Genomic DNA, 20,944 nt, shown 5'->3' with positions numbered 1-20,944 from the left:
CTCTCTCTATCATTTACAGTTTGGCTAATCATATTCGGTTTTACAAATAATAAGTCTATTTGACATTACACCAGAAAAATGTTGTTCTTTTCATTTCACAAATTCTAACCGCCGCACAGTGAATCGTCTAATTAAAATTAGCTGAACAAAAACATTTTCTTCACCAATTCGATTGTTCTGGTCATGAATGGTTGAAAAAAATAATACTTTGTTGTTTTATTGAATAATTACCTAGCGTTTGATATCTTAAGGGCCTGTTTATATGCAAGCGGGCTGGCTCGCCTTGTTTATATAAACAGGCTCTAAGGGCCTGTTTATATGGACAAGGGCTACCTCGTTTGCCGAGTTAGCCCGGAAAACGAGCCAGTTTTAAAATTGCGTTTATATGAGTTTTTGCCAAAAAAATTAAAAATGATATCGAGGTCAGCCTGGCTTTTTCTAGCAGGGCTAATAACTTTAAAGATGGCGGCTAGCGACAAAAAAAGCACATTGCATTTTAACAATATGTTTAACTGGTATTATAACACAAATAATGCTTCTTAAAAGCCTAATTGTGTTATATAAGCTTTACAAATTTAAATTTGATAGTTTTTAAATATTATTCTTTTACGAAAACTATCACAACCATTTCAAAAGATGAAACAAGCTAGAGAGAGGTGCCTTAAAAAGAAAAAATCGTAGCTGCTAGTTTAAAAATGGCAGAACTGATTTATGGTGGCATAATATAATAACTGGTGAAGCTCCCATTGATGTATGGAAAACAAATTTTAGCTTTTCACGGTTTCTTTTCATGAATTTAGTTTCAGAGTTAAGCCCTTATTTATCTCCTGACCCTTTTTCGCCTAACTCTAGAGCTCTATCAGCAGATAAAAAAGTAGCTATTACTTTATATTACTTAAAAGATACTGGATCTTTGGTAAATTATAAAAGCAAAACAACTAAAATTTTAAGTACACGGAAGTTGTCAGTTTTATTATTAAATTTATTATTTTACGCGGAAGCTTTCAAATATAAAAAATGTAAGAGTTTATACGCATGCGTACAAATTTATATAAGAAATTAACCACCTCGTTTGCCGAGATCTCGGCAAAAAACAGTGAGATCTCGCTATCCAGGCTAGCTCGTTTATTCATACTAACGCAGAATAAAATTAAGTTAAAATATTGATGACGTCGATATCTCGGTAAATGTTGGAATAATTATTTCAATAAAATTTTCGATAAAATACTAAGTACATACCCTCTAAAGAAAAGTTCATCGCAACAGTTGTAATTTTTATTCACAATAAGTTTTCTATAAACTATTCCTACACTGCAAAGTTGCAACAAATTTGACAACAAAAGTATATTTTCTTTAAGTGTCGCTGAAACGCTAACAATTCAATACTTAAAAACAGGTGCACTAAATGATGCTTGGAATTTTTCTCTAGGGAGTGTTCAGAAATATCATGGGATTATCTACCAATTGATTCCTTGAAATGACTTTTGTCCACCTGGCTTGTATTAAATGATTCACTGTGCGCCGTAAAACCTGCTGAATAAAGTTCTAAAACTATACAAAGAGATTTCTCTTGTTTAATTGCCTCGGCACTTTTTATAAAACCATTACGTCACAAACATCACTTAAACAAAACTTTGTCATAAGATTTGCAAAACCCCTTCTTTCTTTAAATACCTCACACGTGAGCAAACACTTTTAAAGATTTAATAACCTATTAACAATGGAGAAGCTGTTCAAACAAACTTTTTTTATGCTGATTGCACCACGATTAGAAAATTTAAAACAGTCTAAATGCGTAACTATGAAAAGCAAAACATGCTGACTTTCAAGAACTTTTCAGCTGATAAAAGTGTCTCATCACCAAGCTTTGTCAGAATTCTTGTTGAGAATCGTTAATAGATGCTTTTTTTAAAAGTTATTTGATATGGACATAAAGCCGTATAATTGACTCTATATTCACAACTTACACTTTTCAAATAAACAAATAAATTCCTTTTAGACGTAAAATTTTTTACTAAGATTAAAATAGTTTTTTACACACATTAAAAAAAAAAAAAAAAATCGAGTCAATAACGAAAGTTACGTTATTTACGCTGGATATTTACGATACGCATGCGCAGAACAACTTTTTTAACGCAACACCGGACATAAGCCTGATTCTACCCAGGAATTAACCTGAATCTTATCTCATAAATATTTATATCATAGAATATTTTAAAAACAAAAAGTAGCTAACCAGGTGATTAGAAAGCAGGTTTCATTTAATGTCGAAACGTTTTTTAAATTTGATGAGTTAAGTGTTCTTTTTAGTAACGTCGATCATCTCGCAGTACGAAGATTAAAAAGCTTCCTGCAAATCCACTAATGATTTCATTCATCAGTGGATTTGTAGAAAGCTTTTCAAGTCTTCATTTTAGTACCAGATTGCGCATCATCTCCTGGATATTCAAGCCGTTAAGGATTCATGCGATTTGTTGATCATGCAACGGAATGTTACCTGACGGTGAAGTAAACCTGATCAACATGGGGCTCGCTCCCTATAATTGGTCATCAGGATACTAACTCGGACGAAGGTGGGTCTTTGTCTACTTCCTGAAAGGGGAAGGGGGGCGGGAAAACTCTAAGTCGACGTTAACAGGTTCTCTTCTGGACGGAGTTGGCATGCGTCCACAAAGCAATTATTTGGAGGACACTAAATTATAAATGCAATCGAATGTTTTAGAGCGTGTTCGAATTTCGAATCATTTTCGTAGATTTGTTACAGATTAAACTACATTTCGGAAAAAGTTTGCCATAAATTAACATTTAAAAAAATATTTTTAAAAATTTCATTCACTTTTTGTTCAATTTTCTCAATAATATTTAAAATTTTTTAAAAAATAATATATATTTTTTTAAAATGCTCGTTGACACTTTTATTTGCTTAAGTTTATTTACTTTTATCAATAATCTGTGTGTACGTATCAGTTTTCTTTTTCTTTTTCTCTGTTTTTCTATATAATTATCTCTGTTTTTTTTTTTGTTTTTGTTTTTTTCTTTAATATTCAACTTTTATCTCCACGTTTTAATATTCAACTTTTATCACCAGCAACAGTGCTTACCCAATCTTAATCGAAACTCGCTCTACTTTGTTTCTCGATTCTTTGGTTAACTTATTTCGGTCCCGTAATCTCATTAACATATTTTGATTTGATTAATCATAAGATATTCTCTATCTATTTCCGTTGTAACATGCAAATATTTTTGATAATTTCTTGTGCTTTAAATTATGCATTTCTTAAATAATTCATGTGCTTAACATTGAACTTTATAAATTAAATCCAAGTATTCGGCTCATGATTAAACCATGATTTATGTAAATACCTTTCATAGCTGAGCTAAAATTTTGTTTAACGACGAGTTTTAAGTTAGGCAACTTATAGCTCGCCGCTATTCAAAATTTACAAACATATTTATGCTAGTTGTATTGTGGATTGACTCTATAGTATTTTTTTAAAGTACAATAGTGGCATGTGACATTTGCATCAGGTTTTGCGTAAACGGCTTGAGACATTGTGACGGATTGAAATTAAATGAGTTTTGTTTTTATTCATGTTATTTAACCTGTGTTTGGAATTATCTGGAAATTAAATTTAAATGAAAAACCAAAAAACATTTCGTTTCATAACAAGTTTTATAACAAGTTTCATAAGAAGTTTATGAAGATCGCAAATTTATTACTCATTTTATTTAGTTTTTATTTTATTTGATTTATTAAATAGATATACGTCAAAATTTACATTACAGATGTATTTTCATTCACGAATGTTTCCCCGCCATCAAACCCCCTTGCCAGAAATTTGGATGGGGGGGTAGGCATGACACTGATTATCAGATAAGTTATATTGCTGTAACTTCAAAAGGAGTTATTAACTCCATAGTTAATTTCATATCATTATTTTCATAATTTATATTATCGTAATTCCAAAAGAGGATTTTTTGATTTTAAAATAAAGATTTTAGTTATGAAAACTAAAAAAAACAAACGAAAACACTAAAAAACGACTTAACGATTATGTTAATACACAGCCGTTATAATAAAATTCTTTTAAGTTCTAATTACATTTCTAATCAAATAAACAACTTTAAGCCATTTTTAATGCAAGTTAGGTCATTGATTGCATAACAATGTTATTTTACTCGATTGATACACGCATTATAAAATTAATTAAGAAAGGAAAATAACAGAAATATTACTAAAGCAACCATTTACTAACAAACCGATCGGATTTTCTCTTTAAAAAAATCTTTATCATACATACATACATACATAAATACATACATACATACATAAATACATACATACATACATACATACATACATACATACATACATACATACATACATACATACATACATACATACATACATACATACATACATACATACATACATACATACATACATACATACATACATACATACATACATACATACATACATACATACATACATACATACATACATACATACATACATACATACATACATACATACATACATACATACATACATACATACATACATACATACATACATACATACATACATACATACATACATTATATAAATATAATGTATGTATGCAGTGGCGTATCTAGGGTAGGGCAGGCAGGGCACGTGCCATGGGCGCCAACCTAAAAGGGGCGCAAAAGAGGCTAAGCATAGAGCGAGAAATTACCGAAGAAATTGATTTTGACAGTGTTATTAAGAAACTTGCAGCAATTAAAGCTAGAAAAAAAATTTTTTAATATATTTTACATAAACAAATTGTTCATTTATAATGAATAATGAAGTTTTATTAAAAGTTTGTGTCATCATCTATTAAAAAGTTGTAGTTAAGCACTTTATGTGGGGGGAGGAGGGGCGCGAGATCGGTGTTTGCCCAGGGCGCTATTTACCCTAGGTACGCCACTGTATGTATGTTTTTTTACTAATTTGGGGACTTCACTTATCTCAGTTTTCATATTACTTTTAAAACATAAAAACATAGATCGATACAATCGATAAATATAATCGATATAATCGTTTATTTATTATTCATGTTATTCAGCAGAATCTGTGAAACGCACTTTATGAAAAGCGTTCTTTAATGAAAATTCTACAGATCTCCTCATGCTTATAAGAGTTTGAAAGTTTTTTATCTACCATATATTTTTAAAAGTTAAAAAATACAAAATGGGCTTTAGGTATTAATATAATAATCATTGTATACTTTCAAACTTTTTAAAATATATATATCTTATAGGCTTGATGCATAAGACACGTGTGATATGGCTTGGTTCTTTTAAGTTCTAGGTAATCTATTCCATGCAGTTACTCCGTGTATAGGTATCGTATCGGTATTCCGTGTATTTTTTCTTCAAGTTGTGAGCTTTTGATTTCTATTTACTTATCTTCTATTCTTTACAATCTGTCGAGTATGTTCGTAAAACCTCCATCAGTAATCGTATAGCAGCATCTGCAAAGTATAATAAAATAGATATTTGCTCGAAAGTAGCAAAGATTAAAAGGCGATTTTGTACCTTTAAACTTATTGTGTCGGATGTTTTATTTTATCTCCACTAAGAAAAAGCCCAAAAAAGAATCCACTTTTTCAACTTTGTTACGTCGAGGTACTTTGCGTTTATGGTTCTCCTCAATATTTGTTAGAATAACCATTAATTACATTTTTTTTAAACTTTACAAAGGATGCTCTTTAAGGTTTAATTACATCAAATGTTTGAATTGATGTCTCAATTGATGTCCTGCTAATGACAAGCTATCAATTAAGAAGCTTTAGGAATATCATAATCTAGCTTCAGTAGATTAGGATATTCCTAAAGCTTCTCAATTGCTGACTTGATTGTATATAAAGGTTGTATTAAAAAGGATCGTATTTAGTGAAATAGCTTCATTAATGATGTACGATATTATGTATAAAATTTCTATAATAACTGACTACAGCTTGACGAAATAATATCAACAGCGATGCAGTTCGACTTGATGAAATTATTTTATCAAATTGTACTTCTCTTAGTCTCAATCCATTCTTCATATTCAAAACAATTTTAAAACATAAAACAAAAAAGGCCTACTTTGGTTTTGCACGCTTTTAAACTCACTAATTCAATGCCTTACTAACTTTACATTTAAACGCGAATGCATAGTTTTTAAAACGTTTTAAAAAAGTTCCTCTCATCAATAAAAAGACAACAATCCACAAGTATTAGTGTCATTTTATCATTTGATCAAGTAAATTCGGAAAACGAATGTTGACATGAAACAAATATTTAGAAAATTTGATTAAAATTTAGAATCATTTTTGACAACATTGTGAGAAAAACTTTGAAACACAAAACTTCTTGAACATCAGCGTTGCTTTCTCTTATTTGGAGTTGAGCAAGCTATTGAATTAATTACAAGCAATGTTTATAATCTGGATATTTAAAATTCATTGTAGAACTCGTTTCGTTACAGTCTTTAGAAAGCTATGAAATGCTATTTAACAATAATTATAGCAGGATTGTGTAAACAAAGTCTTTAAACGCTTTTTTGGTTTCAGCTGACATTAAATGACCTATCCTTTAAAATAAAATCTAACATTTAGATTAAATAAATTTTCTAACGAAGAAAATAAAGCGTTTTTGTTGAGCATTACTTTCCCAGTAAATTTTTCACGGATAACTACTTCTCATCGTAGCCGGCATCGGAGTTGTTGGTACCTGTGAAAAAATAGTTTAATTCATCCTAATATTACGAGGCTTATTGCTGAGAACAGTGTCTTTACAATCAATTACATCTCACAAAACTTTTCGTTCAATCCTAATTTGACATGGAATTACCTACTGTAACATATAGCAAAGCAGAATATATTGAAACGGTACGAGCTTAATAAAACATGGTATATGTATAGTATGTTATGTCTTAAATTGAGAAAAGTCCTACAATTTTATTTAGGTAGGAAAAAGTAGAGTAACATTATTATTCTCTATCCTAAATGATAAATAAGAAGTACTTAAGTTTTGAGTACTGTAAAGTCATGTTGGTTTTTCTATCACATGATGTTAGTAGTATGCATAGCTTTAGTATTGCATACTTATAACTGATTGAACTTTATGTAAATTGAATCTGAATCAGACTACTTATATTTTCAGGCATCTGGAAATAAAGTGAGTCGTCAATCAGTATTATGTGGGAGTCAGAATATTGTTTTAAATGGAAAAGTAAGTTTGTAATCAAGTTTTGTTAGTTATAATAATATTATGCATTTTAATGAACCATAAAGGAATGTATGTATGTATGTATGTATGTATGTATGTATGTATGTATGTATGTATGTATGTATGTATGTATGTATGTATGTATGTATGTATGTATGTATGTATGTATGTATGTATGTATGTATGTATGTTTCTATGTAATAATGTTTGTATTTATGTAAATGTGTATGTGGGTGTATAATTATATAATTAATCATATTGTTAGTTTTGGAAAAGAGTTACTAGTAGTAGGTGGTAGTGCACTTTTTTTCAATCCTGGTTATAAAATTAGATTGCTTAAAATATAGAGTGTTTGTATCTATTTTATTGACTAATTTAAAGACTTCATCGAAGAAAAATAAATCAAAGCAGTGAATTTTTCTGTTTGTTTCATGATTACTACTTGTTATTTGGAGGTTTTTATTTGGATAAGGGTTTTTCTTTTTCTGGCAGAAAAAAAAGCTAATAATTATAACATCTCTGCCAGCTGATTTTCTGAGTTAACTTAACCTTTTAGAGGGAGAAAAAGAGTTTCAAATATTTATATGAAATGTATTTGTATACATTTCATATAAATATTTGAAACTCTTTGTACACAAAAGAGATAATTAAATATTGTAGATGCATAATGAGGTATTTTGCAATTTTTTTTTTTTAGGATTTATGTGTAACTTTACAATAAATATAAGGAAAGTTTCTTAATTTTAAGCAATAAAAACCTCTTTTACATAGATTTTGAATTATGAAATTTAAATTGATCACATAAAATAAAAAAACAAGAAATGCTCTTTTTTAGGCTTTTAATTTTTTTTTCAAATTTAAATTTGAGAACTGAGGGTAGATAAAAAAATGAAGTAAATACTAATTTTCTTTATTTTAAATCTTCATAATCTGCAACAACAACAACAAAAAAGAGAGAGCGTGAAAGTGTACTAGAACTGTAATATTTATGTTTTTTTAAATTAAGTTATATAGTTATATAAGTTATATTTGTTAAGTTATGTTATATTTGCTAAAAACGTTAATGATCTCAATTATTGATTGCAATATAAAAAAATTATTTTGAATTTACTATACTTGTTTAGAATAAATCTCACATCTTTAGACTATTATAATGTCTGAATGTATTGTTCGTGGAGATCTGGCTAATGTTCGGATTGGAAGGCACTGTATTATCAGTCAGCGTTCTGTTATAAGACCTCCCTTCAAGCGTTTCAGTAAAGGGTAAACTTTATATATTCTTAGGTCTTACATGCATTTATAAATTAGGTTAGTATTGTGTTAATGTTTACACTATGTTTGTATGATTTATCTATATATTTAAGTATATAGATCAATATGTGTTTATATATATCTTTGTATGCATATATTTATTTTTGTATATATATATATATATATATATATATATATATATATATATATATATATATATATATATATATATATATATATATATATATATATATATATATATATCAGTATACTTGTATCTATATATTTATGTATATTTATATTTATCTTTGAATATATATTTGTGTATGCATACAAGGTGTAGAGCATTTACAACTTATCTTAGTACATTAATGTGGATGCATCCATGTTTTAGCCATAAGACAAAGATGCAGCTTATAAACATGCAATGCTATGAATTAAATGCTTTTAAATTTTTTTAGTGGTGCATTTTTCCCTCTCCATATTGGTGATCATGTTTTCATAGATGAAGATTCTATAATTAATGCAGCACAGATTGGGTCCTTTGTTTACATTGGAAAAAATTGTGTTATTGTAAGTTTAGAAATTTTCATATTTTGTTTACATTACTGGCTTAAAATTGAATTATGTGTTTTAAACCATTTTGGACTAGGGTCGTAGATGTATTTTAAAAGACTGTTGTGCTATTGCTGATAATTCCGTTCTTCCACCAGAAACTGTGGTTCCACCATTTACAATAATGGCTGGCTCTCCAGGTATACTAATTCCATAAACAGTTTATTTTTTTCATTCAATTAAACTCATTTAACTAAACTTCTTGTTTTTTAGTTTTTTAACAGAATAATTTTTTTAACAATATTTGTACTGTATTTTTACAAAATGTAATATTGGAATCATTAAATGTGAAACTTTCAACCTTTAAGTCATTTTAAAATTTCATTGTAAGTTTTTAATGTGTGAATTTTTTTTAAAATTTTAGCACAACCTGTTGGTGAATTACCAGAATGCACACAAGAAAATCTCACAGATCTTACAAAGAGTTATTTCCAGAACTTTATCCCTGATCCTGCCAGTGTGAAAGCCAATCCAGTCAAAAAATAAAAAGCTAGTAACTGTTAGACTTTGTTATTTTGAAGAGAAATTTAGTGGACTTTATTTTTCTGTAGACAAACAATCCAAACTACTGAATATAAATAATAATTCTGCATGTAGTTTTGTTTTATAGGTATCTAATAGTTTATATTGAGCTGTTTTTTGTTGCTGTAATGATACAGTCAGATAGATGAAGTAGTATCTTTTACTTTTATTTTTTGTTCAATTTTTTTAAGTTTTAGTAAATTTTTAGTAAACGGCTTCTCAGAGATTATGAGTTTTCCACACTTTTTATTTCAGTCTTATTTAACTAATTTATTTTTACTAAGAGTAAGTTATTTTAATGATGTTAATTTATTATTATATTCATTTAAAATCTTTACATTGGAAATCTGTATTGATTATTTTTTTTGATTTTTAAATTATTCAATGACTTTGCATCAGGTTTGATTATTTATATAGCTGTAGGTCATTTATTATTCAGAGTTTTTCTCAGTTGTTTCAAACTGATCAGGATACTGATAATTGTTTCCAGCTGTAATTTATTTAAATTTGTATGTTTGAGTAATACTTGGTAAAATATGTGTAGCATTTGTTTGTTTGAGAGGGAAAGTTGATTCTAGATAAAGCACTTTTTGCTTTATCCTAAATTTTTTAATGGTAAAAAATTAAAAAAAAAAATTTTTAATTTAGTATCAAGGCTTTCTATAAAAGTCTGAGTGAAAAATGAAAGGAATAATTTTTTGAAAATTTAAATCCGAAGATGACTTTTATATAATATTATAAATTCTTTGATAAATCTTGAAAGGTTTTATATCTTTACTTTTAATTGGCAGGTTAATACAAATGAAGAATTTAAAATGGTCTGTGTTTTTGATTATCTGTTCTTTTTGCTCAAATGATGGAGATCCAGTGTATTTAAAAAATGTTGACTGTGGCTCTTATGTAGATTATGTTCCAGTTGATGAACAGTTTTTTCGTTATATGCCATACTATGTCGAGTTGTACAGATGTCATGGTGCAAACCAAATTGTGAACCCACAAAATCGTCAATGTGTTCCAAAAGACGGTGCTGTAGAAAATATAAGCATATATGCAATTGAAATTGCCTCTCAAAAACCAACAGTTCTAACACTAAAAAATTATACCTCATGTGATGAAAAATGTCTTTTGAACTCTTCATCCTGTACTCCTTATCAAACCTTTGAGCAAGAAACATGCTATTGCGAATGTAATTATACAGACACACCTGTTCCCAATCCATGTACCAGTCCATATGTTTGGGATAAAACAGCTTGTAATTGTGTTTGTCCAGACTCAGGGTTTTTGTGTGAGGAAAGAAAGGAGTTTAATCAAGAAGTGTGCGGGTGTGTTTGTCAGCAAAAGTTTAATGTTCTGTGTGCCAGTCGTAATCAATTCATTGATCAAAAAACATGCGCTTGCATAGATTTAGCAGAAGTTAGAAGCTCTGCTAGGATTGGCTGCAAGGATGGAGTTAATGGATCAATATTAGCAGTAATAATGTTCATAGAAGCGTTTTTAATTATAGCTTCATACTTTGTACTTTATGTATACTGCTACAAAAAAAAATATTTAAAAATGAAGAATTCTAAAGTTTATGTTGTAAAGCACAGTAACAGTGTTGATGAGGTCAATTGTGAAGAGCCACAAATTGAGGAACCAACTGAGGAAGATTTACTTAGACAGAAGAGTCTTGTATATTTTGATGATAAGATTAGAATGTCTTTTTATTCAGAAGAAGAAAAATCTTCTATAAGAACAAATGGCTTTGAGCCAGAGTTTCATACTTATGATGATGATAATGATGATGATAATGATGATGATAATGATGAAAGCAAGCAAGAAGACTCAAGTTCACCAGATTATTTTGCATTTTCTTCTATGACACAAGTTTAAATTATGATTTATTTTCTATAGTTATTTTAATGTTTTTGCATCTTTTCTTTGCTCTTAAACTTTATTCTTATCAGTTTTACCGTAATGAAATAATAGTGTTTTATCATAAGTTCAAATTTTTACTTTTAATGTGTTTTAGAAATTCTTTTATTTTTAATCTCCATGTTTAATTTTATTCTCCCTAACAAAGGAACATTTTATTTACTTTGAAGTGTTCATGGATTATGTAAATGCAAATTTTTTAAAGCTATTTTATCCAATTCATGCTTTTCAATAATTTAGCATTTACTTCAATTTTTTACTGTGATCAATGTAGCTTTTTAGGCTTTAAAACCTCAGTTTAGTTGTTTAAGACTATGTCTAAGGGAGCTTGTTCTTTTTAAATTTTAGGGTTACAAATTGCTTGTTTTATTTTTTACTATCTTTAAACTCCATTTTGTTGTTACTTTTTATTGCACAGTTTTATGTATGTATATATCAAATGGATGAAGTATTTATTTAAACTCTAAGTTATTTTTTTATGCAGCATAATCATGCTGGTATTTGTTTTATATGTTTTTTAATGGAATTGAGAGTCGAAGGAATTTTTTCTAGTAAAAGATGTCAGTTAAGTCTCTGTTCAAAAAAGCTTTTTTAAAATTTTTGTTTTTGGTTGTACATTAACAATTTTTCATCTATTTTTTAGTATCTTACATAATTACAAGAGTTTCTTATCTGTTAAGCATATGTTTAGGAAATGTAATGCATTATTTTTGTATTGTGAAAATTGTATTTTTATGCTGTTTTATGTGTGCCAAATCAGTTAGTAAAAATGTTACTAGAGATAATAGAAATACACAGTCAAAAAATTATATTTATATAAAAAATTATGTTGTTGTTAGTCTTCTTTCTATGAAAAATGATTAAAAACCTTGTTGAGTATTTGTGACAAGTTGTTCACAAATGTTTGACCGAGTTGAGCGAGTCCTTAACTTTGTCCTACTTTCAAGAGACAGAAAAGATAAAATTGTTAAAAGATAATGACTCTAAAAGAATCAATTCCAATACAGGGGTTTTTCTATAAAGTGGGCTAGAGTCAAATGGCTTGAAAATTTTACACTATTTATGAGATACTCTGTTGCTCAATTAATTTGTTTTTTAAGCTTGTTTTAAAACAAAATTTGTTCAAAAGATATTTAGGATTTTTAATTAAAGCGAAATAATTTTGTATGAAAGATATATGAAAATGGTTATAAAAATGATAAACTGTAAAACTCTTTACCAGGTATTTTTATGAAGTCTCAGAGTTCATAATTATTTTCAAAACAACCTAAAAGGTTCTTTACTTCTTTGGACAAAATATTAAAGTTTTTATTAATTTAGCAAACACCTCTTAGTGTTGTTAACAGCTGTCATTATTATTTACAAGTGTTCATCATGATTGCTAATATCAATTTTATTTTTGTTTCCTTGATTATTTTAACAAAAGACTAATTGAAAAGGTTTTTTAGACTTACTTTGTAAGCAATTTCTAACTTATTGAAAAACAAAAAAAACAAACCTAAATTTCAAATCCATTGAAATGCTTTTGAATTGAAATTTTGATTTTATTTGATTAAAGCTTTAGTTCAATATAAAATGCCCTCTTTGTTGCCATGGCTGCATTTTTTAAATACTTCTTTTTTTATATATATAATGGAATTTTAAAAATGAGTAAAGTTATGAAGTTTGCTTTAAATTTTTTGATTTTGTTATAATAGTCATTTTTAATTTATTTATGGATTAATTTTTTATTTCTATATTTTATCATATTAATGTATAAATACTGAATATTTTAAATATTTGTTTTAGTGTTGTTTTTGTTTTTGTGATGAAATTATAATCCTTATAATGACATAATTATAATCTGTTGCTTTTGTTTCTTTTAAGAATTAGTTTGTAATATCTCATTTGCTTTTTTATTTATTTGTTGTAATGAAATAATTTTTTTATTTGTTAAAGGATCTCAGATGGATATTTGCAAGATAAAGAAGGAGGAGAGTTTTAAAATGTCAAAAGATTTAACAGAATATTGAAAAGCCTTATACTTATCATTTGTTTAATTCATTTTTTTAAAATTGTAATTCAAATTGTTTGTAGTTTGCAATTGATTGATTTGTTCATTTGTCTAATTCATTTGTTTGAATTATCTTATCATTCATTTGATATTTTATTTGCTTAATACTTATCATTTGTTTGTGTATCATGAGAGTTTTGAATGTTGATAAATTTAATATTGAAGTTTTAATACATTAAAAGTTTAATTATATGTTTAGTTCATTCAAAGAATTGAACCTGGGGGGTTGCTGTCATTTAATTTACAGGTGTTTGATCTCTTTTTTGCTTATTTTTGCTACAACTTATATAAGTTGTATTAAAGCTTAAGTAAATATTTATCTTAAAGTTTTCTATTATGTTTATGTATACATATATCTCTATGATATTTTTAACTTCAGAAATATGAAATTTGCTCGCCTAGCTTACATTTTTGCATTTGTTAGTTGCTTATCAGTTGCTGTAGTAGAACCTAGGAATGTTGACTGTGGAGCATACCCTTATACTGTTATTACACACAAAGATTACAAATTTATGCCACTTGCAGTTAATATATCACGTTGTTTAGGAAAAGATACTAAACATATGTTAATGAGATGCATGCCAACTCTAACAAAAAACATAAGTTTTTCAACATTCTCTTTTGAAGGACAACATGGTACAGCTGAATTGGTGAATCATGTTGCATGTGAAGAGAAATGTACTATTGATACTTCAGCTTGTAACCAGTATCAATATTTTAGTAGCAGTGAGTGTCAATGTATGTGCAAACAAACTACACCACCAGTCTCTTGTAAATCTCCATTAATATGGGATAAAACTTTATGCAACTGTATGTGTATGCGTGATAAGAACAACTACAAATGTGGAAAGAAAAAAATATTTAGTGTTTCTGAATGCAGCTGTGTATGTAATCCTAAACACCACAAAATATGCACAGAACAACCTAAAAAGTTATTTAACCCAACAAATTGTGCATGCGAGGATTTAGCATTGGTAGTAGGGAAATTAGAAGGCCCTTCTTGTAAAAATGGCATCTTGAGTATTATTGTTGTTGCAGTTGTTTTATTTGAAGCAGCAGTTCTTTTTCTGACTTTATTCTTTTGCACCCGATACTGTGATGCAAAAAAGAGAGAAGAGACAATGACATTTAAAAGTAGTAGTGTAAATAGTATAAAGATGTCATCAAACCAAAATTTTGTAGGTACAGGTTTAAAACTTAATAGCCATTTAACTGTTGATGACAGTGAAGTAAAAAAGCTAACTTCTGATGAAATTTGTAATGTTAAAAATAATTTAGACAGTTGTTATGGCTCATAGAAGGTTAGAGGAATGGATATTTGCTACACTTGTTTAGTTAAGTGAAATTTTATGAAAAGTTATTACCTGACAAATTAAAATTTTTAAATTAAAAAAAAATCGTTCCACACTTTTTTTTGTTTTTTCATAATTTACAATTGCAATTGTTAATATGATGGTTATTTATTTCATGTAATTATTATTTAAAGTAGATATTTAAATATTTTATTATTTGTTGACTGATATATTTTATTAAAAACTGACTTTTTTCCCCTGCTTTATCTTGGGTGTTGTTATTTTTTAGAACTTTATTTTGCTGTTTAAATATTAACATCCATGATTAAAAATTGTATATTTTTGAAGTACATTTTTTTCCAAGTGATAAAAATATTTTCTATTGGAAGCAGATTTTCTAAGGGTTTTTTTTTATTAATAAAAAATTTTCTTTTTTTAGTAATTTCTCTGTTAAATTATTCTGTTTTGGTTTATAAGCATGGAGTTCTATATCATATTTATCATATATACTTTAGTTTATTTAATTCAATTGCTAGGCACATTTTTGTTATTTTCAGAATAGTTATTATGGTTTTGTTACTTGTAATTTTAACTTATTTTCCAAAAAACAGTCTCTAGGCAAATGTCTTATTTTCATCTTTTTCCTCATATGAGCTATTACTTATAAACTTGTACTAAGTGTAACCTTTTTGTAATAATAATTTAAAATCTCAATTTATTAAAGTCTGTTAAACAATTTAAGATACTTTTGATTTTTTTTTTTTTTTTTTCATTATTATTCTTTATTATATATTTTTTAATATTTAATCACTTTTGATTAGTATAAGAAATAAAGTTGAAGTAATTGAATAAAATTAGAAATAGTAATTAGAAGTATGCTGTTTGAACATTTTGAGTTTTTTTCTCCTAACACCTTTAACGTTGGTGTTGTTGTGGCGTGTGTTGTCTTAATTGTAACATGGATATTTTTAAAGCACAACAACAAGCATTTTGGTGGCAAGGTAATTTTTTTTTTTTTTTTTTTCAAGGTATTTTTATTACCTTATTTTGGATTTTTGCTTTTTCATGTTTATTTGCTTATAAAAATCTTCATTGCTTTTTTATGCAGCTTTTCTTTTTTTTATCATTATATGTTGTAATTTATCACTTTATTTCTTAATCGTTACACTTTAATCATTGTAAGGATCTTTATCATCATAGCAACTAAATTTACAAACAATACGTTAATTCTATGTAGATCTAATTGTTATAAAAGATCATTTGATTAAGTAGAGTTTGAGGAATAAGACTAAAGGATGCAGTTATATAAAGGGAGGAGACAAGGATTGGATATATAAAGGGAGGAGACAAGGATTGGATATATAAAGGGAGGAGACAAGGATTGGATATATAAAGGGAGGAGACAAGGATTGGATATATAAAGGGAGGAGACAAGGATTGGATATATAAAGGGAGGAGACAAGGATGCAGTTATATAAAGGGAGGAGACAAGGATTGGATATAGAGAATGTTTGTTAGAAAACCTAAACTAAAAAACTTTTCCTCCAATTTACTAAAAATTGCCTTTTTAATAAATTCAAGATCTTTCAGTACTCGTTTTGTTTTCATTCTGTTTTTTTTAATAGAAAATCTATTATGTTACTGTATTAAGTAGCTACTGTTTTTTTACATAATGCCCTGCACATAGAAAAAAAAAAGCTATGTTTATTGCTGTAACTTTTTTGTTCTTTCAAACAGTCTTAAGACTTTTATTTGAATTTTAACTTTTAATCACATAGAAGTTTTTTTTAAGTTGATTTAACTACGTAATTCACTTCCTCATTTTACTTGAGTTATACTGCTTCATATTTTTACTTGAGTTATACTGCTTCATATTTTTACTTGAGTTATACTGCTTCATATTTTTACTTGAGTTATACTGCTTCATATTTTTACTTGAGTTATACTGCTTCATATTTTTACTTGAGTTATACTGCTTCATATTTTTACTTGAGTTACACTGCTTCATATTTTTACTTGAGTTACACTGCTTCATATTTTTACTTGAGTTACACTGCTTAATTTTTTTACTTGAGTTACACTGCTTCATATTTTTACTGCTTTAAATTTTAGATTGAGTTAGAGATGCTTTAAATTTTATTTTCAGCCAGAAATTACAGAAGAAACCACGACAATAAAATCTGTTATAAATAAAAAAGATACACAATCTGGAAATTTTTCTACTGCAGACTTTGAAATGCTATCCAAAGCTGAACACTTAGATATGAAGAATCCATCGAATGTGAAGAAATATGTCCAAGAATTGAGGCAGCAAACATACAAAAAAAGAGAGATGTCAGAGGAAGAGCAGGATATGGAGAATCAGTAAGTTATTTAATTGATTTTTTTTTTCTCTATTTATTGATTTAGATATAAAATAATATCAGTTATGAATTTTTCAGTTATATATTCTCTCTAAATATTTACAGAAGTTTTCTTTAAAACAAATTTTAACTATTTGTAACTATTTACTGAAGATTTCTTTCATATAAATTCTCAGTCAAAATAATTTCTCAGTGTTATTAACTTAAAGTTTAATAGCTTTGTTACCTGTATTATACCTGTTTCACCTGTAAACATTACCTTTATCACAGTGACTGTATTTTAGAAAAGGTATCTGGATTGCATAATTCATTATTTTATAAAATAACAAAATAATTAACAACTAAATATATAAATAAGGTAATTAAAATAGTCGAAAGGTAAATTAAAATTTTCTATTTTTAATTTGCTAAAACGTTTTGTTTTAAATCAATGTGCATAAGAAAAACAAGAAACTGCTGAAGATTTATGTGAACAAGTCTTTCTTGTTTTTCTTGAATTTTTTTTTAATTCTTAGCTTTGGTTAGCATGTATGTTTGTTTGTTTTTTTTTTATTGATTTTAAAGATTTTCAAACCTTTCAGCAAGAGTAAAACTCCCTAATAGTTCCATAAAAATGTTTGCAAGGAATGTTGTGTTTTAACTACTGGAATGTCTTAACTTAAAATGTCATTTACAAGCAGAAAATGTATGTATATAAAGTAATTTTTTTAAAAAAAAGTTACAATAAGATTGCAAACAGTTCTCTATTTCAAATATATGTATATAATTTTTTTTTTAAAAAAAAGGTTTTTTTTAAAAAATCACTTTATATACTCATATATTTTCTGCTTGTAAATGACAAAGAAGGATTTCTAATAAGATTGCTAATAATTCTCTATTTCAAAACATCATAAAAGTAAATGTATTTGATGAAGCCTGACTTTTTTTTTTTTTCTTTCTTGCATGGTAGGAAAAACATTTCTCTATAACTAATATGTTGCTAATAAATCCACTAACAAGTCAAGTGCATAAAAAAAAAAGTAAAGTACTACAAAAGTTAATGTCTTGTAATAATTTGAATGGGTTTCTATTTTCAAGCAACATTAGATATGTCTTGTAATAATTTGAATGGATTTCCATTTTCAAGCAACATTAGATAGGATGTTAATGTAATGGGTAAGAAGAATGGCTCCATCGTGAACTTTCGAAAATCTTCAATGAAAATCATAAAAAATGTGTTTATTCAAATTCACTTAGAAACATTTTTGCTTAATAAAATAGTACTATTTATACAGCCATTAGAAAACCAATAATGATGGACAGAGAAAGGCTCAAAAAAGTAGGGTGGTGTAAGGAGAGAACTCCTTGGCCTATGGAAAAATAGAAACAATTAGTTTTCAGTGATGAAGTAACTTTGAAGTAGTAAACAGGAAAAGAAAAGTTCTTGTTCAATGGTTTCAATTTGAATTGATATTGGAGTTTTTCTGTTGTACAAGGTTGCAGGGTCGTGGTGGGGGTGTTTGATTATATGGAGGTTTTATGCAGGTTGAATCAACCAACAAACTTACATAAGAAAGCTAAAGAACTGCAAGATTCTATCAGCAGACTTCCAGATTGTTTTAAGCAAATAGTTGCAGTTTTAGCAAGATATAGCTCTTGCCCACAGAGCTTGCATACTAAATCTTTTTATGAAAGAAAATGAAAAGAATTTAATGGTCGAAAAAAAAAAAAAAAAAAAATTTAAACTACTGTGTTGTTGTAAAATATTATAATACATAGTTTTATCTCTTATCTCTCTACATGCTTTTATCTCATCTCTTTACATGCTTTTATCTCATCTCTTTACATGCTGAGACTATTTTCTATTAATTATTCTGAGCATCGGCGTTTGGTTTTTCCGTTAGCAACGAATTAAGTACAAACTTCTATATTAGTCTTTTAAAATACAACAAACTCTCTGAAGTTTATTAAAATAGAACTCTACATTTAAAATAGAAAAAAATTCATACGAAATTTTTTTTTTTTTTTTCTTCTTCTAATAGAATAAATTTTGTATGAGTACAAACATGTCAAAATAACTTTGAAGGTCTAAATATAAAAATTGTTATAAATTAGATTGATTTTAAATGAATAATATAGAAATTTATACTTTATTCGTTATTATTCGTTATTAACAGAAAATCAAAACGCCGATGCTTAAAGGATTCAATATTATCTCCACTTAGTTAAACGATTCGATATTATCTCCACTAACTTTCAATTATCTTATATTGCTTTCATCTCCGCTGTTTTTTAGATAAGTTTTCAACGGTAAGTTATTATTTTGGTATCCACTAAATTTTAATTACTAAATCTCCACTCATATTCAATAATTAACTGTTAATTTCTTTAAGAATTAATGATTTAAGTTGACTTTTATCTCCACTAATTTAGAGCGAAGCAAAAACAACTTGCGCAGATACACGCATTATTGAACCAAGAAAAGCACAAGTTCGGCGGTGAAATGTCATTTGATGAGCTAAATGCTCAAATGGCACTTTACAGTTAACACAGTTTTTTTATATAGTTTTCCAGTTCAACTTGTTTGGAAGTTCCGTTCTTTCTGCTAATTTTAGTGCAAAGCATGTTTGGATGCTTGTTGTTTCGTATTTTAAAGAGCTTCAAATCTAAAACAGTTTTTTATATGAATATATATATATATAGATGATTTGTAAAAAGTTCCTGAAATAAATATTTATTTATTTTTTTATGATCTTTTGAAAAGAAAGATTAGTTTTAGTTAAAAGAAAAAAATGAGAATGATTAGAAATTGAAGTCGTCTCTCAAACAATCAGTCATGATAACTTTATAAAAATAACTCGCTTCCCTACATAAAAAATATTTAACGTGATAGGTTTTTTTTTGTTTGTTTGTTTTTGTTTTCGTATAGTTTTCAATTAGTCAAGTTCATTTTTTTGACTGCAAACTTCGAAATTTATCCAAAAAAATGAACTTAAAAAAGCTGACTTAAGCATCGTAAATCTGGAAAGAAAAAACAATTACAGCACAAAAGCCATCCAAACATGAGGAGTAATATCCGGAAAAAAATCTAGGAAAGAAAATGTCACATACAAATGTTATAATACGAAGCTATTTAAGTTAAAATTAAAGTTAGTTAAATAATAGTTTGTTTAAAAAATTGCTTCATTTAACTCTGAGCGTCCTTCTTTTTCTTTTATTTCGATGGTTATGTTACTTGTTTTACTTGTTAAATCTTGTCTGAACTTCAGCTGTACAACGTCAAAACACAGTATCTGTATTTTTCATAATTGGATATGAAAATGATTTTGTAAAGTACGTTGGGCCGCCAACTTAACTTCATACTTATCACTTGAAGCTTCATAGTATGAAGTTACAGCTGACTTCTGTTCTTTTAAACCATGTTTTTTTTACGTTACTTCACTTTGAAAAATAGCCGGTAGACGAAGAACAAGTTCCACAATTGTTCATAAGGTTTTACCTGCAACAGAAATTCTGTTTGAGAATACACACAGCATTATCCTTACTTGCAGAGTTCAATGATAATTTCTCTGCGCATGTCAGACAATTTTAGCCAAGCTATGTGCATTTTTTGAAAAACGTCATCTACCTCTGAAAACTCTCAATTTGTTGTTGCACATGAGGTGATTTAGTTTTATACAAGTACAAATCATTCAAGAGTTTCGCCTCTCACG

The 20,944-nt window shown here is 27.6% G+C and overlaps 4 protein-coding genes across 7 annotated transcripts; all 4 read left to right on the top strand.

Moving 5' to 3' along the window:
* The first annotated feature begins 6,339 nt into the window (after positions 1-6,339).
* On the top strand, positions 6,340-9,700 carry LOC145192837 (dynactin subunit 5-like). 2 transcript variants are annotated; one of them, XM_090073076.1, is made up of 6 exons: positions 6,340-6,902; positions 7,177-7,245; positions 8,387-8,505; positions 8,955-9,066; positions 9,146-9,248; positions 9,473-9,700. In XM_090073076.1, the coding sequence occupies exons 1-6, from the start codon at positions 6,855-6,857 to the stop codon at positions 9,592-9,594; spliced, it is 573 nt and encodes a 190-aa protein (XP_089929202.1). In that variant the 5' UTR covers positions 6,340-6,854; the 3' UTR covers positions 9,595-9,700. The 2 variants fall into 2 exon arrangements, with proteins under 2 accessions (XP_089929202.1, XP_089929203.1); XM_090073077.1 differs by having other exon boundaries at positions 6,592-6,902; positions 8,367-8,505.
* A 562-nt stretch (positions 9,701-10,262) lies between these two features.
* On the top strand, positions 10,263-12,960 carry LOC149878313 (uncharacterized). Its single transcript, XM_090073073.1, has one exon. The coding sequence runs from the start codon at positions 10,432-10,434 to the stop codon at positions 11,500-11,502; it is 1,071 nt and encodes a 356-aa protein (XP_089929199.1). The 5' UTR covers positions 10,263-10,431; the 3' UTR covers positions 11,503-12,960.
* A 690-nt stretch (positions 12,961-13,650) lies between these two features.
* On the top strand, positions 13,651-15,218 carry LOC149878312 (uncharacterized). 2 transcript variants are annotated; one of them, XM_090073075.1, is made up of 2 exons: positions 13,651-13,844; positions 14,022-15,218. In XM_090073075.1, exons 1-2 carry the CDS (start codon positions 13,789-13,791, stop codon positions 14,893-14,895), a joined length of 930 nt encoding a protein of 309 aa, XP_089929201.1. In that variant the 5' UTR covers positions 13,651-13,788; the 3' UTR covers positions 14,896-15,218. The 2 variants fall into 2 exon arrangements, with proteins under 2 accessions (XP_089929201.1, XP_089929200.1); XM_090073074.1 differs by having other exon boundaries at positions 13,977-15,217.
* A 496-nt stretch (positions 15,219-15,714) lies between these two features.
* Positions 15,715-19,885, top strand: LOC149878311 (uncharacterized). 2 transcript variants are annotated; one of them, XM_090073033.1, is made up of 3 exons: positions 15,715-15,890; positions 17,036-17,253; positions 19,665-19,885. In XM_090073033.1, exons 1-3 carry the CDS (start codon positions 15,765-15,767, stop codon positions 19,777-19,779), a joined length of 459 nt encoding a protein of 152 aa, XP_089929159.1. In that variant the 5' UTR covers positions 15,715-15,764; the 3' UTR covers positions 19,780-19,885. The 2 variants fall into 2 exon arrangements, with proteins under 2 accessions (XP_089929159.1, XP_089929160.1); XM_090073034.1 differs by having other exon boundaries at positions 15,732-15,890; positions 17,040-17,253.
* The last annotated feature ends 1,059 nt before the right edge of the window (positions 19,886-20,944 follow it).

Source organism: Hydra viridissima, unplaced genomic scaffold (genome assembly GCF_058129835.1).
Source record: "Hydra viridissima isolate aposymbiotic clone 2 unplaced genomic scaffold, HvirCarnegie_v1 scaffold_15, whole genome shotgun sequence".
Classification (NCBI taxonomy): Eukaryota; Metazoa; Cnidaria; class Hydrozoa; order Anthoathecata; family Hydridae; genus Hydra; species Hydra viridissima.
Note: the sequence above shows the minus strand (reverse complement) of the source record. Positions and strands in the feature narration are given on the sequence as shown.

Coding starts and splice junctions, on each gene's coding strand:
- LOC149878311 (XM_090073033.1), top strand. CDS start 15,765: ATGCTGTTTGAACATTTTGAGTTTTTTTCTCCTAACACCTTTAACGTT. Junction 15,891..17,035: donor ACAAGCATTTTGGTGGCAAG/GTAATTTTTTTT, acceptor TTTTATTTTCAG/CCAGAAATTACAGAAGAAAC. Junction 17,254..19,664: donor GAGCAGGATATGGAGAATCA/GTAAGTTATTTA, acceptor CCACTAATTTAG/AGCGAAGCAAAAACAACTTG.
- LOC149878312 (XM_090073074.1), top strand. CDS start 13,789: ATGTTTAGTTCATTCAAAGAATTGAACCTGGGGGGTTGCTGTCATTTA. Junction 13,845..13,976: donor TGCTGTCATTTAATTTACAG/GTGTTTGATCTC, acceptor TTTTAACTTCAG/AAATATGAAATTTGCTCGCC.
- LOC149878313 (XM_090073073.1), top strand. CDS start 10,432: ATGAAGAATTTAAAATGGTCTGTGTTTTTGATTATCTGTTCTTTTTGC.
- LOC145192837 (XM_090073076.1), top strand. CDS start 6,855: ATGGAATTACCTACTGTAACATATAGCAAAGCAGAATATATTGAAACG. Junction 7,246..8,386: donor ATATTGTTTTAAATGGAAAA/GTAAGTTTGTAA, acceptor TCACATCTTTAG/ACTATTATAATGTCTGAATG. Junction 8,506..8,954: donor TTCAAGCGTTTCAGTAAAGG/GTAAACTTTATA, acceptor AAATTTTTTTAG/TGGTGCATTTTTCCCTCTCC.